At 48.1% G+C, this 14,141-nt stretch overlaps 1 protein-coding gene across 4 annotated transcripts in view; it reads right to left on the bottom strand.

The window, feature by feature from the left end:
* Positions 1-1,172: 1,172 nt before the first annotated feature.
* The window catches only part of ARHGEF37 (Rho guanine nucleotide exchange factor 37), a 58,436-nt gene continuing 45,467 nt past the window's right edge, over positions 1,173-14,141 (bottom strand). For 2 of the 4 annotated variants that reach the window (XM_053567313.1, XM_053567312.1), the window contains 4 exons: positions 11,203-11,331; positions 7,577-7,772; positions 5,982-6,136; positions 1,173-4,097 (listed from right to left, as the gene is read on the bottom strand). In XM_053567313.1, coding sequence (XP_053423288.1) covers positions 3,888-4,097; positions 5,982-6,136; positions 7,577-7,772; positions 11,203-11,331 — 690 coding nt within the window. In that variant the 3' untranslated portion in view covers positions 1,173-3,887. Of the gene's footprint in view, positions 4,098-4,846; positions 5,713-5,981; positions 6,137-7,576; positions 7,773-11,202; positions 11,332-14,141 lie in introns of those variants that run through there. The other 2 variants (XM_053567315.1, XM_053567314.1) reach the window with 2 other exon arrangements.

The raw sequence follows: 14,141 nt of genomic DNA, 5'->3' as shown, positions 1-14,141 counted from the left end.
GGAAAGGCGGGGACCCTCATCAAACTTTTCCATGTATGGAAACCATGGTAAATGCATTTTCTACTTGCTGGTGGTCAAGCAGGCCTTGCTTCCAGGTTTTCTAAGGCCAAGAACTGAGCATTTTTCATGCCACCACCTGCCTCCTGGGCCTAAGAAGTCCTCTGATCTTTTCCTTTTCTCAACTTATCCACAAGGCCAAGCACCTGCCACACTACCTCCTGGAAATTTCCCCTGCCCACTTTGGCCTTCCCAAATCTTCCCCTTGACACAGTGCCCAAAGCCTGGCCCATAGCATCCCTCTGGGGCTGAGGACATCCTTCTTTGTAGAACCAGATTACTGCTTGATGCTTGCGCTCTCTAGCCAGCCAGAGAATTCCCTGAAGGCAGGGTGTTGGTGTTCCCATCCCATCTTCTCTGGGATGTTCTAACAATATGTATTGAACATCTGTTAATCAAGGTGTATGACAGAGGTTTAGGGACATTCCAGGATGAATCAAAGATTCCTACCCTCATGGAGCATGCTGTCATCTGTGGGCACAATAGGCATGCAGACAGGGCCCAGTGATCTTCCTAAAATACCACCCCGAGCACATCACTCCTCTGCTTCAAACCCTTTAGTGGCTCCCCACTGCCTTCAGAACTGGCCTCTCCAACCACACCTGCTAACACCTCTGCATATGCCCTGCTTTCTAGCTCTCAGCATCTCAGTTTCCTGATGGGCCACATTTGTTGTCACCTCTGGGCCTCTGCATGTGCCCTCCCTGCCACCATCACCTAACTTGAGCCACCTTGGGTATCACTTCTTCCAGGAGGCCTTTCTTGGCTACCAAGTTTGAGTCAGAGGCAGGCCCACACCCGAGCTGTCATGGACCTGTTACTGCCCCATCCTAAAGCTTACACCACCTGTAACTGTTGACTTGTCTGTCTCCCCTGCCGGACTGTGGGCTCTGGGAGGACAGGACCTCTTCTGTCTGATTTCTTTCTGTATTTTCAGCCACTCCAGCCAACTCCTGGAGGCATAAAGAGTGTGCACCCTTATTAAATGAAAACCTAAGTGAACAAGGTGCCACTCTTATATTTATCAAGTGCCCAGTGAACAAAGGGCATGTTGGGGCATCTGATTATTAGATGATCAGATATTAGAGTCACGAAAACTCTGCAGACATTTACATTTTCAAGTCCTTTATTCCCAGCAGTTCACATCAGTTACTCACTGAGCAAGCTCTTGTCATATAAACCAAGAATTCATTTATTTTTCTTTTGATATTGTAATCTTGTCCTCATGTCCAAAACCGAGTTGGAGCCCAAAGAGTTAAAAAGGTTTCACTCCATCACAGGAATCAAGGGATACCCTTGTGAATCAGTCTTCAACTCCTGGAAGTCTTTTTAAGTTCATGAGCAAATGTCTTAGCAAGTTTAGTATGTGACAGCCCAACAGTGAAATAAATAACACACAGTACAATGGTTCTAGGCATTTGGAGGGGGGAAAGGCACATTATACAGAGTCCCCTGGAGAAAATGCAGGCATTCTCCATCTTCCCGATATGCATTTTCTCACCCTTCAGTGACTTTTGATCTTATCCTTGGGTCTATGAGAAACCATAACCCACGTGCTACTGAATATATTTTTATTTTCCCCTTATGAGATAGACTTGGTTCCAAGCATGTTTCATTTTCCTCCCTTATGCCTACAAGACATCCAATTTTGTTCAGGTCCCTTTTAATGGCACTTAATAAATATACATTCTGGGACCTGACAGAATAGGCTGTTCCATTTCAAACTGCCTCTGAAGCTGCCTGTTTGAAACAGCTAGTGCAAAGCTCTGCTAGGCACATCCTAGCTGAGAGTTCATGGCCATCTCTGACCCCAGCCCTATCTGTCCACCACTGTGTGTCTGGGGCAGAGGTCCTCAACCACCCTCACTACACTTCAAAAGAACCTGGAGAACTTTCTGAATTTCTAAGATCCGAGCCAGATCCCAGACCAATTTCATCAGAATCTCTGGGAGGGAGGGACCCTGGCTTCTGCCATAGTTAAAAGCTGCCCTAGTAAGTACAGGGGGCAGCCATGCTGAGAGCCCCTGAGCTAGAGTTCCTGCGCACGATAGGCTCTCAGCAAGCATCTGTGGAACCCACAAGTGGATTTCCTATTTTATTATGTGTTCCTCTATGCTTATTTTTATCAGAAATCTGAGCAGGAAAGAAAAAGGAAATGAGTCAAGAGCATCCTATGAAATGAATTTGGTGCTGAGAAGGGGATTGTGGGTGCAGTTTCTCTTGCATTATGCAGTCTTCATGCTTTAACAAGCCCAGAGGAGGCAACTTAGAGACCGTCTGACACAGACATGTATTTCTTAAGAACTGTACTTCTTAAGAACTCTTCAAAAACCAGAGCTCACAGCTTTAGGCACTATACTTATTAGTATGGAGATGACCTTGGAAGTAAATCTAAACTGCCACCTGCTTTATATACACTCTAACTTGGGTTGATTTCCCCTTCTGTGAGACTCACAATTTACAATTTCTCTCTGTCCAAAGCAACAGCCTACAGATGAGGCTCCAGCAGCAACTGCACCCAAGGCTGCCCCATTGGGTTAGTCTTTCTGGAAAACAGGAACAGTTTTTGAAGGGCTCCAATTTCCAGGTTCTGGAAAGGGATGATTCACTTACCGAGCGTAAGAGACTGGCTACCTAGAAAGCAGTGCTGAGGAGGACCCCGAGGTAGACCCTGGGTTATAAGAAAGGACGCCATGTTGACAAACAATGTGTGCTGCCATGGGCTTGGTCGGGGGGTGGCCACGTGATGCTTCTGCTTGCCAGTCCTGCCAGCTGATGGCTGGGACCATCCTCGGACACCGACAGCATTTACATTTGCAGCACATTTCACAGTTTACAAGGAGCCTCCACGTCAGTCTCACCACAACCTGTGACTTAGGCCTTTCTGGATGGGAAAACTGAGGTTGTGCCCTATGTCTAAGGTCCCACAGAGAACTGGCATCACTCCCACCACTGCCTCCAGGCCCTCAGAGGCACCCTGAAATCACTGGGGGTGCCCCCTACCTCTCCTTCTATTCAGAAACAGGAAACCAACCCATTGCCTAACCTCCCCACCTGCCAGGCCTTTTGTTACCTACTTCACAATTTCCTCTATCATTTGCATACGCCTTTGTCCCTGGTCCAGAGAGAACAGCAGCGGTGTACAACTCCTGCCAAGAGCCTCACACACCCTACACTTGTCAAAATCCCCTGTTCCCTGGAACAGCCTTTGGATTTGTCTACACATATTCCAGAACTGTGACTTGGTCACACCCACTCCCAGGCCCAGTCAACAGTCTGCTGGGAACCTCTCCAGCGCACTAACAAACGCCTGGCTTCCCTGCTGGAGAGGGCTGCCAGTGGTTCACCGCTCAGCTCCCAGTGTGCAGAATTGAAAGCTGCCTGGTCAGCACCAGGGTCTTCTTCTGATACCGCGTGTAGGGAGTAACTCTCCAGGCCGGGCAGTCTGGACCTCCTCGCACCGCTCCCTGCAGCCACACCACATACAGCCAGCATTCACCTAGTGGCCCACTGTCACAGGCAGGCCCAGATGGAGGCACAGTAATACTGGCCATAGCAGTGGCCTGTAGTCCAGGTTGTTGTGACCTGGGTTGGAATGACTTCTTTATGTAGACATAAAGAGCAGTTTTGGCTGGAGCCATCTGTGCCCACCTACACCAAGCACTCTGCTAGTCTCACCCGCCTCTTCTGGCTGCCTTCTGGATGCCCTTCACCCACGCTGGCCCAATCTTCCCTTCCACCCCCACCTTTTCTTTGCTTCTTTTCCTTCCAGGGTCACAACCTCTGAGCACTCCCTATCCCTTGGCAACATAGGCTCCAAGGAGGGCACCCTACAAAGGCAGACTCCAGCCCCACGGAGCTGGGCTTGGGGCTCTGGCCAGGAAGCCAGAAGGCACGTATCCCCTCCGTCCGTTCACTTCCACCAGGCTCCATTCTGGGTTCCCCTTCTTGTCCTGGGCCTCTAGGACGGTCACAGGCTGGCCTGCCTGCAGGCTCACTTCATGGCTGCTCCTGGCCACAAAGGGGTACACTGCTACCACCTGAAACACAGGGGGATGACACCGAAACAGTCAGGGTGGGAAGACAGACCAACTCAATCCAGAGAGGCTGCCAGTCTGGTTCCCATCCTCACTGCTGGGGATTCATCACTTGCAAGTACATCCTTTGTGCTAAAGACAATGACTATATCTGTGAGTGCCACACTAATACTCATCACAGGACTGGCACTTTACCAGGTTTTGATTTTTCACAACAATGAATGTAAGTGTTCCAGCACTTTACCAGGTTTTGATTTTTCACAACAATGAATGCTATCATTTTATTTGTCTCATTTTTCAGATAAGGAAATTGAGATCAGAGACATTAAGGAACTTATTCAAAATCACACAGCAGCGAAGCTTGGCTTGTCTGACTCAGAACAGGTGCAGACTCAGCCCCTCACCACTCTTCAGATTAAAGGTTTCATCTGCCCAGGCTAGTTTCCCATGTTGGAGGAGAAATAAGCGTTTGGGTGATTTGGTCACTTTTTTAGGGACAAGCACTGAACTGGAGGAAAAAATGGAGGGGAGGGCAAAATGGAAGTCATGATATCCTCCCCTCTGGGTCACTGAGGGAAATTAATGCATGAATGTGTGTGCAGGGCTTTCCACAGTGCCCGGTATTTAGTAAGGGCCCCATAAATGCAGGCTGCCTAGTGCTTTTTTTCTTCTAACCATTACTATTATACTGATGGCCGAGCCTTAGGAACATTAAGCAGCATGACAAGATCAGATAGTCCCCATGTGAGTCCCACAGAGTAGCCCAGGAACAAATAGGAAGCAGCTGAGGTGTTTGGGCAGATAAACAGCTGAACTCAGATAATCACCTGAGCCCTGAGTGGGGCTTCCCCGAGACCTCACCTACATTGACCAGACTGGATGGCAGGGGCAACCTCATTCTCTTCCCCAGAGGGACTAATTGGGCCATGGAGCCTTCTAGTGGGGCCTCTGCGAATCCTTTGCAGCCTCTGGCCAATGCTAGAGGACGTTGGCCCCAGAGCCTTCCCAGTGGGTGTAGCACAAGCTAGACACCAGGCATCTACAGACATCTCTCGTGCTGCCCGCTGCAGGCTCCCCCAGCACCCTGGCCTGAGACATCCGGGTCTCTTCACGGAGAGCCCTCTCTGTCGGATCCCTTCTGTTGCTCACACCGCTCCTGTGAAGCTCCCCCTTGACTGCCAATGGGAGCTGTGAGAGCAACCCTCACGTGGAGGCTCACGATATGTCCCCTGCTTTTCTATCTCATCCAGTCCTTACAACGACCCCACTAAGCTTCCTCCCTGCTCTTCTTCCCCTGCCCTCTCCTGTCTCTGGGCCTGCACATGGGTTCTGCACCCTTCCAGAAAGCTCTCTGCATCCCCATACAGCCCCTTTATCTAGTTAATTCCTTCTCACCTTTCCTAGCTGAGAAAAAGGATTGTTCTTCTCAGCACAAGTTTTCCTGCACCTCTCCATATCTAGGGCTCTGGTACCTATCTCTGCTACTAACTTTACAGCTATTCATGAAGTTGTTTTGTTAATCACTGTTTTACCCACCCCACATTATAATTCCGAGGAAGGCAAAGACTTACTTTTGTTCATCCTTGTATCTCTTATCTAGCACGGTTCCTGGCAAATGCTGAATGAATGGATGGATAAATCCCGCTTGCCCTGCCGATGGGGGTGAGGGGTTAGTCCTCTGGGGTTGCTGTGCAGGGTGGGAGACCCCTTTCTCAGGCTATACTCCTGGCCAGGGCACCAGCATCAACCCTGATCAAAGCTCCAGCCTCATAGGGTGGTGGCCCCTCCAGGTAGGAAGAGCATAGGAGCGTTGGCAAAGGAGAAAAACCCAAACCCCAGTCTGGATGGCTGAGGGAAGGCAAGCCCCTATCCCCCTCCCAGACTCACCTGGGTTACAGTGGGAACAGAGGACCCTGGGGCCTGGGCAGGCTCTGGTGTTAGATGTCGTGAGTTCTTGTGTGACTCCACCTGCCCTCTGAGGTTCTCACTGGGGACCACTTGGAATGGCTGCAGTTTCCCAGCTGGTACATATCCACGATGTCCTAGGGGACACGCAGAAGGTTATTGGCCACGGGCTGCCTTCCCATCTCTTTTGGTGGTAGAGAAAGTCAGTAGATGGAATGCCCCCAACATAGCTTCTCAGCACCCAGGAGGACTGAAAAGGTCATCTAGGAGCCCCACCCTCTGCTCCTGCACTGACTGTTTCTAGCTTCTGCACGTCCACCCTCAGTGGCCCCTCATTCCTTACATGGCAGCCCACTCCATCCGATGAGCTCTGACAGAGATAGAATGTTTGTCCTTGGGCGGGCATGAAGACTGCCTTCTTGGTGCTGGCATCCCTGATGCTGGCCACCACATCCCTCTGGTGGCCACCCAGAGCAAAGCCGCTTCCTCTCTCCAGCACTGCCCTACCCAGGAGCCACAGATCATCTTCCTCCTCTCCAGGCAGCCCCAGTTCCTTATGCTGTCCTTAGGAATGGCTGTCACTACCCGAGGGCTCTCTAGGTGCCAGAACTGGCACTTGATTAGCTGTCCCATCAACCTGTGAAGCCGGTTGATATTATCTCCATTTGACGTTGAGCTAGCTGTGCTCAGAGGAGCTCCCTGAAGTCCCAAGATCACAGTCAGTAAAGTGGTGGAGTTGGAATCCAAACTCCCAGGCCTTGCTCAATACTCCATCCTTCCCAGCTTAAGCTGTGGAAGTGCTGTTTCATGATTTCTGTCTGATTTGTACCACTTTCTTAATTTTTTTAATTGACTCACTTTTTAAAAGCTGGCCTTATGCTATACAATAATATGATTATAATCATAGGCTTATGGACTAGTTATATTTTTTTCTAAGATATGTTAAAATACTTAAGTAATAATTATCATAAACTGTCTTCAGGGGGGAAACCTGTCTGTGGATCTCATAATAATCCGTCACAACCCTCATCTGGGGGTCACATGCCCCTCTTTGGGAGATGCTCCTCTGGGCCATCTTGTCCTGGGTTTGTGGTGCCACCTGCCTGCACTGCAGTTATGCTGGGACACGCAGACCTGAGCAGCATGCCGTAAGGCCACAACCAGTGCAGAGGAGGCAGGATAAGCACCTCCCTCACTGGGGACACCAGCGTCTGTCATGCAGCTGGAATCCAAACATCCCTTCTCTGTGCATTTCTCTCTCTTGCAGATGTGTTCTCTCCATGTAGCTTGGTCCAACCCCAAAAGCCTGCAAGGCCCCTGGGACAGGTCCTCATCTAATGCAGATGGCACACAGTAGGTGCTCACTGACGGACCTCGCCACGAAAGACTAAAGGCTTCTTGCTGGCATTTTATGTGTTGCTGAGTCACCCTGCACTATGTCCTGAGGCCTGCATTTGTCACTGGTCTCGTTCCCATGTGGATTCACACAGCTGAATTTTGGCCCACAAGGGTGCCCATGTTTCCCCACTGGCTTCTGTGGGGCGGCTTTCCCAGAGGGAGAGAAAGGGCCCACATACCTCCAGTGTCCACCAGCCAGCGGCCACTGTTGCCTTTGGTGTCCTTGTTTTGAAGAAGGGCCACGATTTGGCCCCGCAGTAGTGTCAGGTCCAGAGTCCCAGCCCCACTGATGTTGCTTGTCACCTGATACAGCTTCCCAGTGCCGTACTTGGTCAGGAGAGCCTGCACCTGGCATTCAGACCCTGGAAGGAGTGGCTGGGGAGAGGAGGGACAGAGGCAGACACAGGTGCTTGCATAAACATGCCAAACAAGCCCGATCCCACCACCAGCACCAAAGGGCCCTTCCTGATAAGGCAACCGTGCCCTCACTAGTAGGTGGGTGGCTATTAGTATCCGATAGCATTTCAGAAGAAACTTTGAATTTCTGGGATTCTCTAAAATTCTAATTTATTTAAGCTTTGATATTTCTCAGTTATAGAACCCCTAGAATTGAGTCCTAACATCTGCCATACATAAGTTAAACTAGCCCACAGAAAAGTGCCTTGTAGAGGTCTTTAGGGCCAGTTAGACTGTGAGCCTCATGAGGGCACCAGCCCTATACAAATGGCATCTTAAAGATTCAGCCCAGGGCCAGAATGAGGAATTTTATCTTTCTTTTTTTTCTTGAGACAGAGCCTCAAGCTGTCACCCTGGGTAGAGTGCTGTGGCATCACAGCTCATAGCAATCTCCAACTCCTGGGCTCAAGCGATTCTCCTGCCTCTGCCTGCCAAGTAGCTGGGACTACAGGCGCCTGCCACAATGCCCGGCTATTTTTTGGTTGCAGCTGTTGTTGTTTGGCAGGCCTGGGCTAGATTCAAACCGGCCAGCTCAGGTGTATGTGGCTGGCGCCTTAGCTGCTTAAGCCACAGGTGCTGGGCCAGAATGTTATCTTTCATTCCACAAATTTTTAGTCCGCGAGTATTTATGGAGTGCCTACCATTTACAAGGCACTGCAGTTAGCCTGTGAATAGTGTAGCAGGAACACAGGAGAGAGTTTTACACAGATAGAAATTGCTATCGAGCTAGAGAGAATAATTTGCAGATGGGTTCATCCAAAAATCTCCTGGCATTTCCTGTTTTCCATTCCATAATAGTGCTTCTAGCAAAAGTAGCAATAAGAAAAGATGCAGGGGATGATTGTTCTCTTTTTATAAAGCCAATGACAAACTAAGTATGTTAAATATATATTTACTATTTCCTCTCCCCCATATATATGCATATATTTTCACCATATTCCCTGTGGGGGATGGATGTTGGGTGTGAAGAGGTAGCAAAGGTGTATTTCGGGGATATCTGGACACAGACTCTGTCACATTCATGCCCCAGTGGAAATAACTGAGTCAGGATTAAGAACCAGGAGAGCTCCATGTTTTTTTGTGTTTTTTTTTTGAGACAGAGTCTGACTCTGTTACCTAGGCTAAAGTGCAGTGGCATTGGCCTAACTCACAACAGCCTCAAATTCCTGGGCTCAAGTGATCCTCCTGCCTCAGCTTCCCAAGTAGCTGGGACTACAGGCACGTGCCACAATGCCTGGCAAATTTTTTCTGTTTTTAATAGCGAGGGTTCTTGCTCTTGCTCAGGCTAGTCTCCAGCTCCTGAGCTCAAGAGATCCTCCTGTTTTGGCCTCCCAGAGTGCGAGGATTACAGGCATGAGCCACCCACACCATCTGCCCTCCAGGCCCATGTTTCTAAATAAGTCCTTAAAGGGAAGTCTACAGACTGGGCAGGTTTTTTCCAGAACGGTGGTGCTGGATTCCTATCTTTCAGAACAGTGGTGTAGCCAACACTGGCCTTCCTCCTCAAGCCTGACCAGCCCCCACCCATGTGGGGAACAGCCACCCCCAGAGCGGGCATGTGACATGACCAGGACTATTCCTGTCCTGGAGGCCACCTTGTTTTTCTGGGGTCTATGTAACCTCAGCCAGGTATGTCAGGAATTCACAAGTTTGTATGTATATGGAGGAGTGGGAGGGTAGGAAAGGGGTGTCTTTCTACCAGTGGGCAACGTATACTGGATTGTGGATGTTTCCATTTGTCTCTTCCGTCTTGTCTTTCTGTGGCTTCTAATTATTCTACAGTAAGTATGCATTGCTTTCACAATGTTAAAAAATCATATCTTAATTTGTCTTAAGTAGATTGAGAAGAGGTTCCCGTGAAGCATTCAGGAAACTGTTTTTTCTTTATCATCTGCACCACTGCTCTTTCCCTGAGTCACAGGACCCACAGCACACCCCCGGGAGACCTGTGCTGGGCACAGCTCTCAGTGTGGGGTAGGAGGGTAGGGACGGCTATAGCCCACTGTGGTGGACGTTGTCCTTAACATTCTCTGCACTTTGGCCAGGTGTGAAGGCCACTTGTACCTGCCTGCTCTGCTGGGCTCCTTCTCATTTCTCTGCATCCTGGGGCTCCCTTCTCCCCCAGGGGAGTATTATGGCTATCTCCCCACCCTTCACTTCACAGTTTGAATGTGGTGGACACATAGTTTCAGTTTTTTCAAATCCAGGTCTTATCAGAGTCTGGGAGTCCCTTCTCCTTCAGCTGCTTCAGTTACTTTTAAAACAGATTACCTGGGTATACTCTGCAAGTGACTGGAAGAGACCCTTTTAGTAGGGTATCCATTATCTCCAGAAGAGAATACATTTTTAAAAAATTAAAACAATTTTTAGAGATAGTCTCATTCTGTCATCCAGGTGGGAGTCCAGCGCGTCATCATAGCTCACTGTAACCTTAAGCTCCCAGGCTCAAGCGATCCGCCTGCCTCCACCTCACAAAGTGCTGAGATTACTGGGATTACAGGCATGAGACACTGCACTCAGCCTAGAGAAAAATACTGAAAAAAAAAACAAAACAAGCATTTGGGCAGCCAGAGCTTTGTAAAACATCATGCAGCTGAAACACTGCCCTTTGCAATCAAAAAACACCATAGTAAAAGGGAAATTTAAATGACTTCTTATTCAAACACTTCATTCATCTTGAATACTGGTATTGTCTAATTTCACTTAATATTAAAATTGGTGGGAGCCGGGTGGAGTGGCTCATGCTGGTAATCCCAGCACTTTGGGAGGAGAAGACATGAGGATCACTTGAGGCCAGGACCTCAAGACCAACCTGGGGAGTATAGCAAGACCCCCACCTCTACAAACATCTTAAAACTAGCCAGGCGTGGCAGCCTGTGTGTGTCTCCAGTCCCAACTACTTGGGAGGCTGAAGCAGGATTGCTTGAGCCCAGAAGCTAGAGGATTGCAGTGAATTATGATCATTCCACTGCTCTCTAGCCTCAGTGACAGTGAGACTCTGTTAGAGAAAGAGAGAAAGAAAGAAAGAACAGTGAGACTCTGTTAAAAAGAGGGAGAGAGAAAGGAAGGAAGGAAGGAAGGAAGGGAGTGAGTTTGGGTTTTCTTATTCTTGACCCAAGAGTTCTGTGCTGCTCTTCTGCATATTGACTATGAGGAACAAGTATGTATGTGGGTTTACGTTTCCCTACTCCTGCAGTCTCTCATAGAGAGAAGGGAGCGAGAGGAAGAGAAAATATTTCCATGGATAACAAAAAATGTTAGGGAAAGGAAAAGCAAAGGAAAGACTGAACCTCACCCACTGGCAGATAAAGAAATGGACAGTCTCTGGCGGGGAGGGAGGGACACTTACTTGCATTGTGGGAGGTGGTGGCACTCTCTCAAAGGTCTCTTGAAAGGAGCGGAGCTGGTTACTGGTCTGGCCTAGTGTGTCCTCCATCAGCTTCCCGAAGGCTGGCTCAGAGAAGTGGTGGTGGGGCAGCTGGGTAGTGACAGGCACTGTCAAGAGACAGTGGGAGAAAGGGAACAGGGAGACCTGGCCTCCCACACTCTAGCGCTTGGTGAATTAAGATGCACCTTTTTGTCACAATCAGCTGTTGCTTTGTCTGCCTCCCGGCCCACTTTCCTTTAGGAAACTGTCCCTCTGCAAGGGTCCAGTAGCATTGTCCATCATGATGCTGGAGCCATATGACTTGTGGTCAGGGAATCCCTCCCTCCCATCTATGGTGAATGGTCCAAAGGATGGACCAGTTGGAATCCTCCCATCAGATTTAGTATGTGAAGGCTGGGAAGTAAGAGGGTTGCTCTTCCTTTGGCTTATGGGATGAAGGTTTGTGCTTGGAGCTGTCAATAGTCAGCTCCCACCATGCAGAGAAAAGCCTGCCTGAGAAGACAGCCAAGCCAGAGCAGGAAACAGAACCAGGAGACGGAGTGCAAACCAGACCCTGATAACAGTCTTGGCCCCAAATGTAGCCATGCCTGAGGCTTGAGCCCCTCCTGGGCCTCCCATTTACATGAGTCAATAAATTTTTCTCTATGCTCAACCTGGTTTGGTTTGGGTTTATGTTATTTGCAAACTAAGGAGTTCTAAGCAATAATCTGTCCTGAGACTTTAACCCTATTAAGGATTTACAGGGTCATCAGACAACCTAGGAGTGAGTGAAACTCCACAGCTAACAGAGACGTGTCATCTTTGCTTGTCACCAAACTCACTGCTCTTACTTCTGACCTACAGCCTCACCCCACCCCTGCTGCAGGATGCACAGAGATTGAGGTTTCTGTCACACAGGCCTTCCCTAGGCTCCACAGGGATAGGCAGGATACAGGGACAATGCACCACAGGACACAGAGAAGGCAGGGGATAACTGTCACTGACAGGTCCTGACAGCATAGGACCAACCATAAAACACTCTCATCTTCTGCTCTTCTCTCCCTTACTGGCTTCCCAAAATGCTCCCCAGCCTTGCATAACCCAGCTTTAATGCAAGGGGGTTGGGCAGTCTGAAAGAGAAAACCAGAGGGCTAGAGGAGAGAGAAAAGGTCACCTAATCAGATTTATTTTCCAGGCTTCAGGAAAGAGAAACCCTTCTTCTTACAGAGAGCTCAGGCCTAATCAACTCAAAGACAGTATCTGAGACAGAACTCTGTACCAAATGCTGCGAGGATCAAAAAGAAGAGCCACTGTCCCAGCCCTCCTGGCTGAGGAGAAACATCATCCTGGACCCTGCAGCAGAAGCCCATCCTCAGGGTTGCCAGGGAAGCAAGGGTGCAGGGATGGAGTCTCCCACCCAGGGAACTGGGAATTCTGAGAGCTTTGTTGAGGGAGTCATTCATCTGGCTTTTATTTGGGAAGCTCCTACTATACACCAGACACCATGAAAGGCCTGGGGGATGAGAGGGGCATTCCAGGCCAAGGAAGGGGTCTGTGCAAAGGGTACATGACAGACTCAGCAGGTGTGTTGCTGGGGATGGGAGGGCTGCAGGTGTGCAGTGGGGCTGTGGGCTGGAAAGGTGACAGGAAGGGAAGGCAAACCTTAGAGGAATTGTCATGCAAAAATTGGGTGGTGTAGGATACATGTGGGAATAGTTAAGGGAAGAGTCATATCTTGATGTGTTTATATTATTAGCAATAATGATTTTATAATTTTGAAATTAATATTTAAGTATTAGTTGTACATAGATTAAGAATTAAATTGAGAATATGATTATAGAAAATGGACAAAAGGAAAATAGAAATATGAGAAAAGTGATTGAAGAAAAATCTTAATTTTAGTGTAAAATATTGTTTAAAAGTCTGTCCCTTTAAAGTTCTAAAAACTGTCTTGTTGGAACGTCCCCTCTCCCTGTAGCAAGCCCCGACTATAAGCGACAGAGGTTTTCTACTTGGGTGGGGCTGCTTGCTCTGGGAGAGCGATTTTGGAGAGTTAAAAAATAAAATGTTTAAACTTTGTGGAACACAACAAAAATTGTTCTAGACCAGATAAAGAGATAAAATATCTCTTTTCCAAGGTCACCTTAGAGTCAGTCCATCTGGACATAAGGCTTTCTGAGTGTTAACGATCACTTTTGTGATTTGTGTGCATGGCCTAATGGGTTTTTTTTTTTCCTCTGACGTCCTGCTCCTGGACTATTTTGCTATCCCACAATCTGTTTGTGTTAAGATCATAAATACCTTAAAGCAATAAAAGTAACAAGTAAATCCATACAATTAACATAGTTAGTTAAAGAAATATCATTGTATACACTTATGATTTAATAAAAAAATTAAAATTTAAAAAAAAAAAAAAAAAAAAGAAATAGCTTTTAGTTAGAGAAATACAAGCACAGCAAGAACCATGATGAGATTGTTTGCCTTACCTTCATAAAATTTATAATTAAAACACAAGTATAAAGTAAATACAGAGCTAGCCTAGATTTCGGGGCTACTTGCTGAAACCTCACAAAAAAGGACTGCAGCCTCTGACCCCAGCTAAGACTTTTAAAACTATCCTTTGTCTCTTTGTGTCTCTTCTTTCTTATTTCAATTTTCTTCATCCCCTCACCCCACTAAGCCACTGGAAGAGAACCCATAACGTTGCCAGAACTAGTTCCCAATAGGATGGGGAAAGCTGAGCTGGGGACTGTGAAACGCGGGAGACAAAGGGCAGCATGACGACTCTTGAAATTGCTCCCAAGTTTGGATCCATAAGCCACTCAGTTCTGATGATGACATCAGAGGACAAGATTTGGAAGCAGTGGGGTATTCTTTGCTATATCAACTCCAGTCTTCAAATTCCAAAATCAAAGTCTGCA

The sequence above is a fragment of the Nycticebus coucang genome, chromosome 17 (assembly GCF_027406575.1).
Source record: "Nycticebus coucang isolate mNycCou1 chromosome 17, mNycCou1.pri, whole genome shotgun sequence".
Lineage (NCBI taxonomy): Eukaryota > Metazoa > Chordata > Mammalia > Primates > Lorisidae > Nycticebus > Nycticebus coucang.
This window is presented reverse-complemented; position numbering and strand designations above follow the sequence as displayed.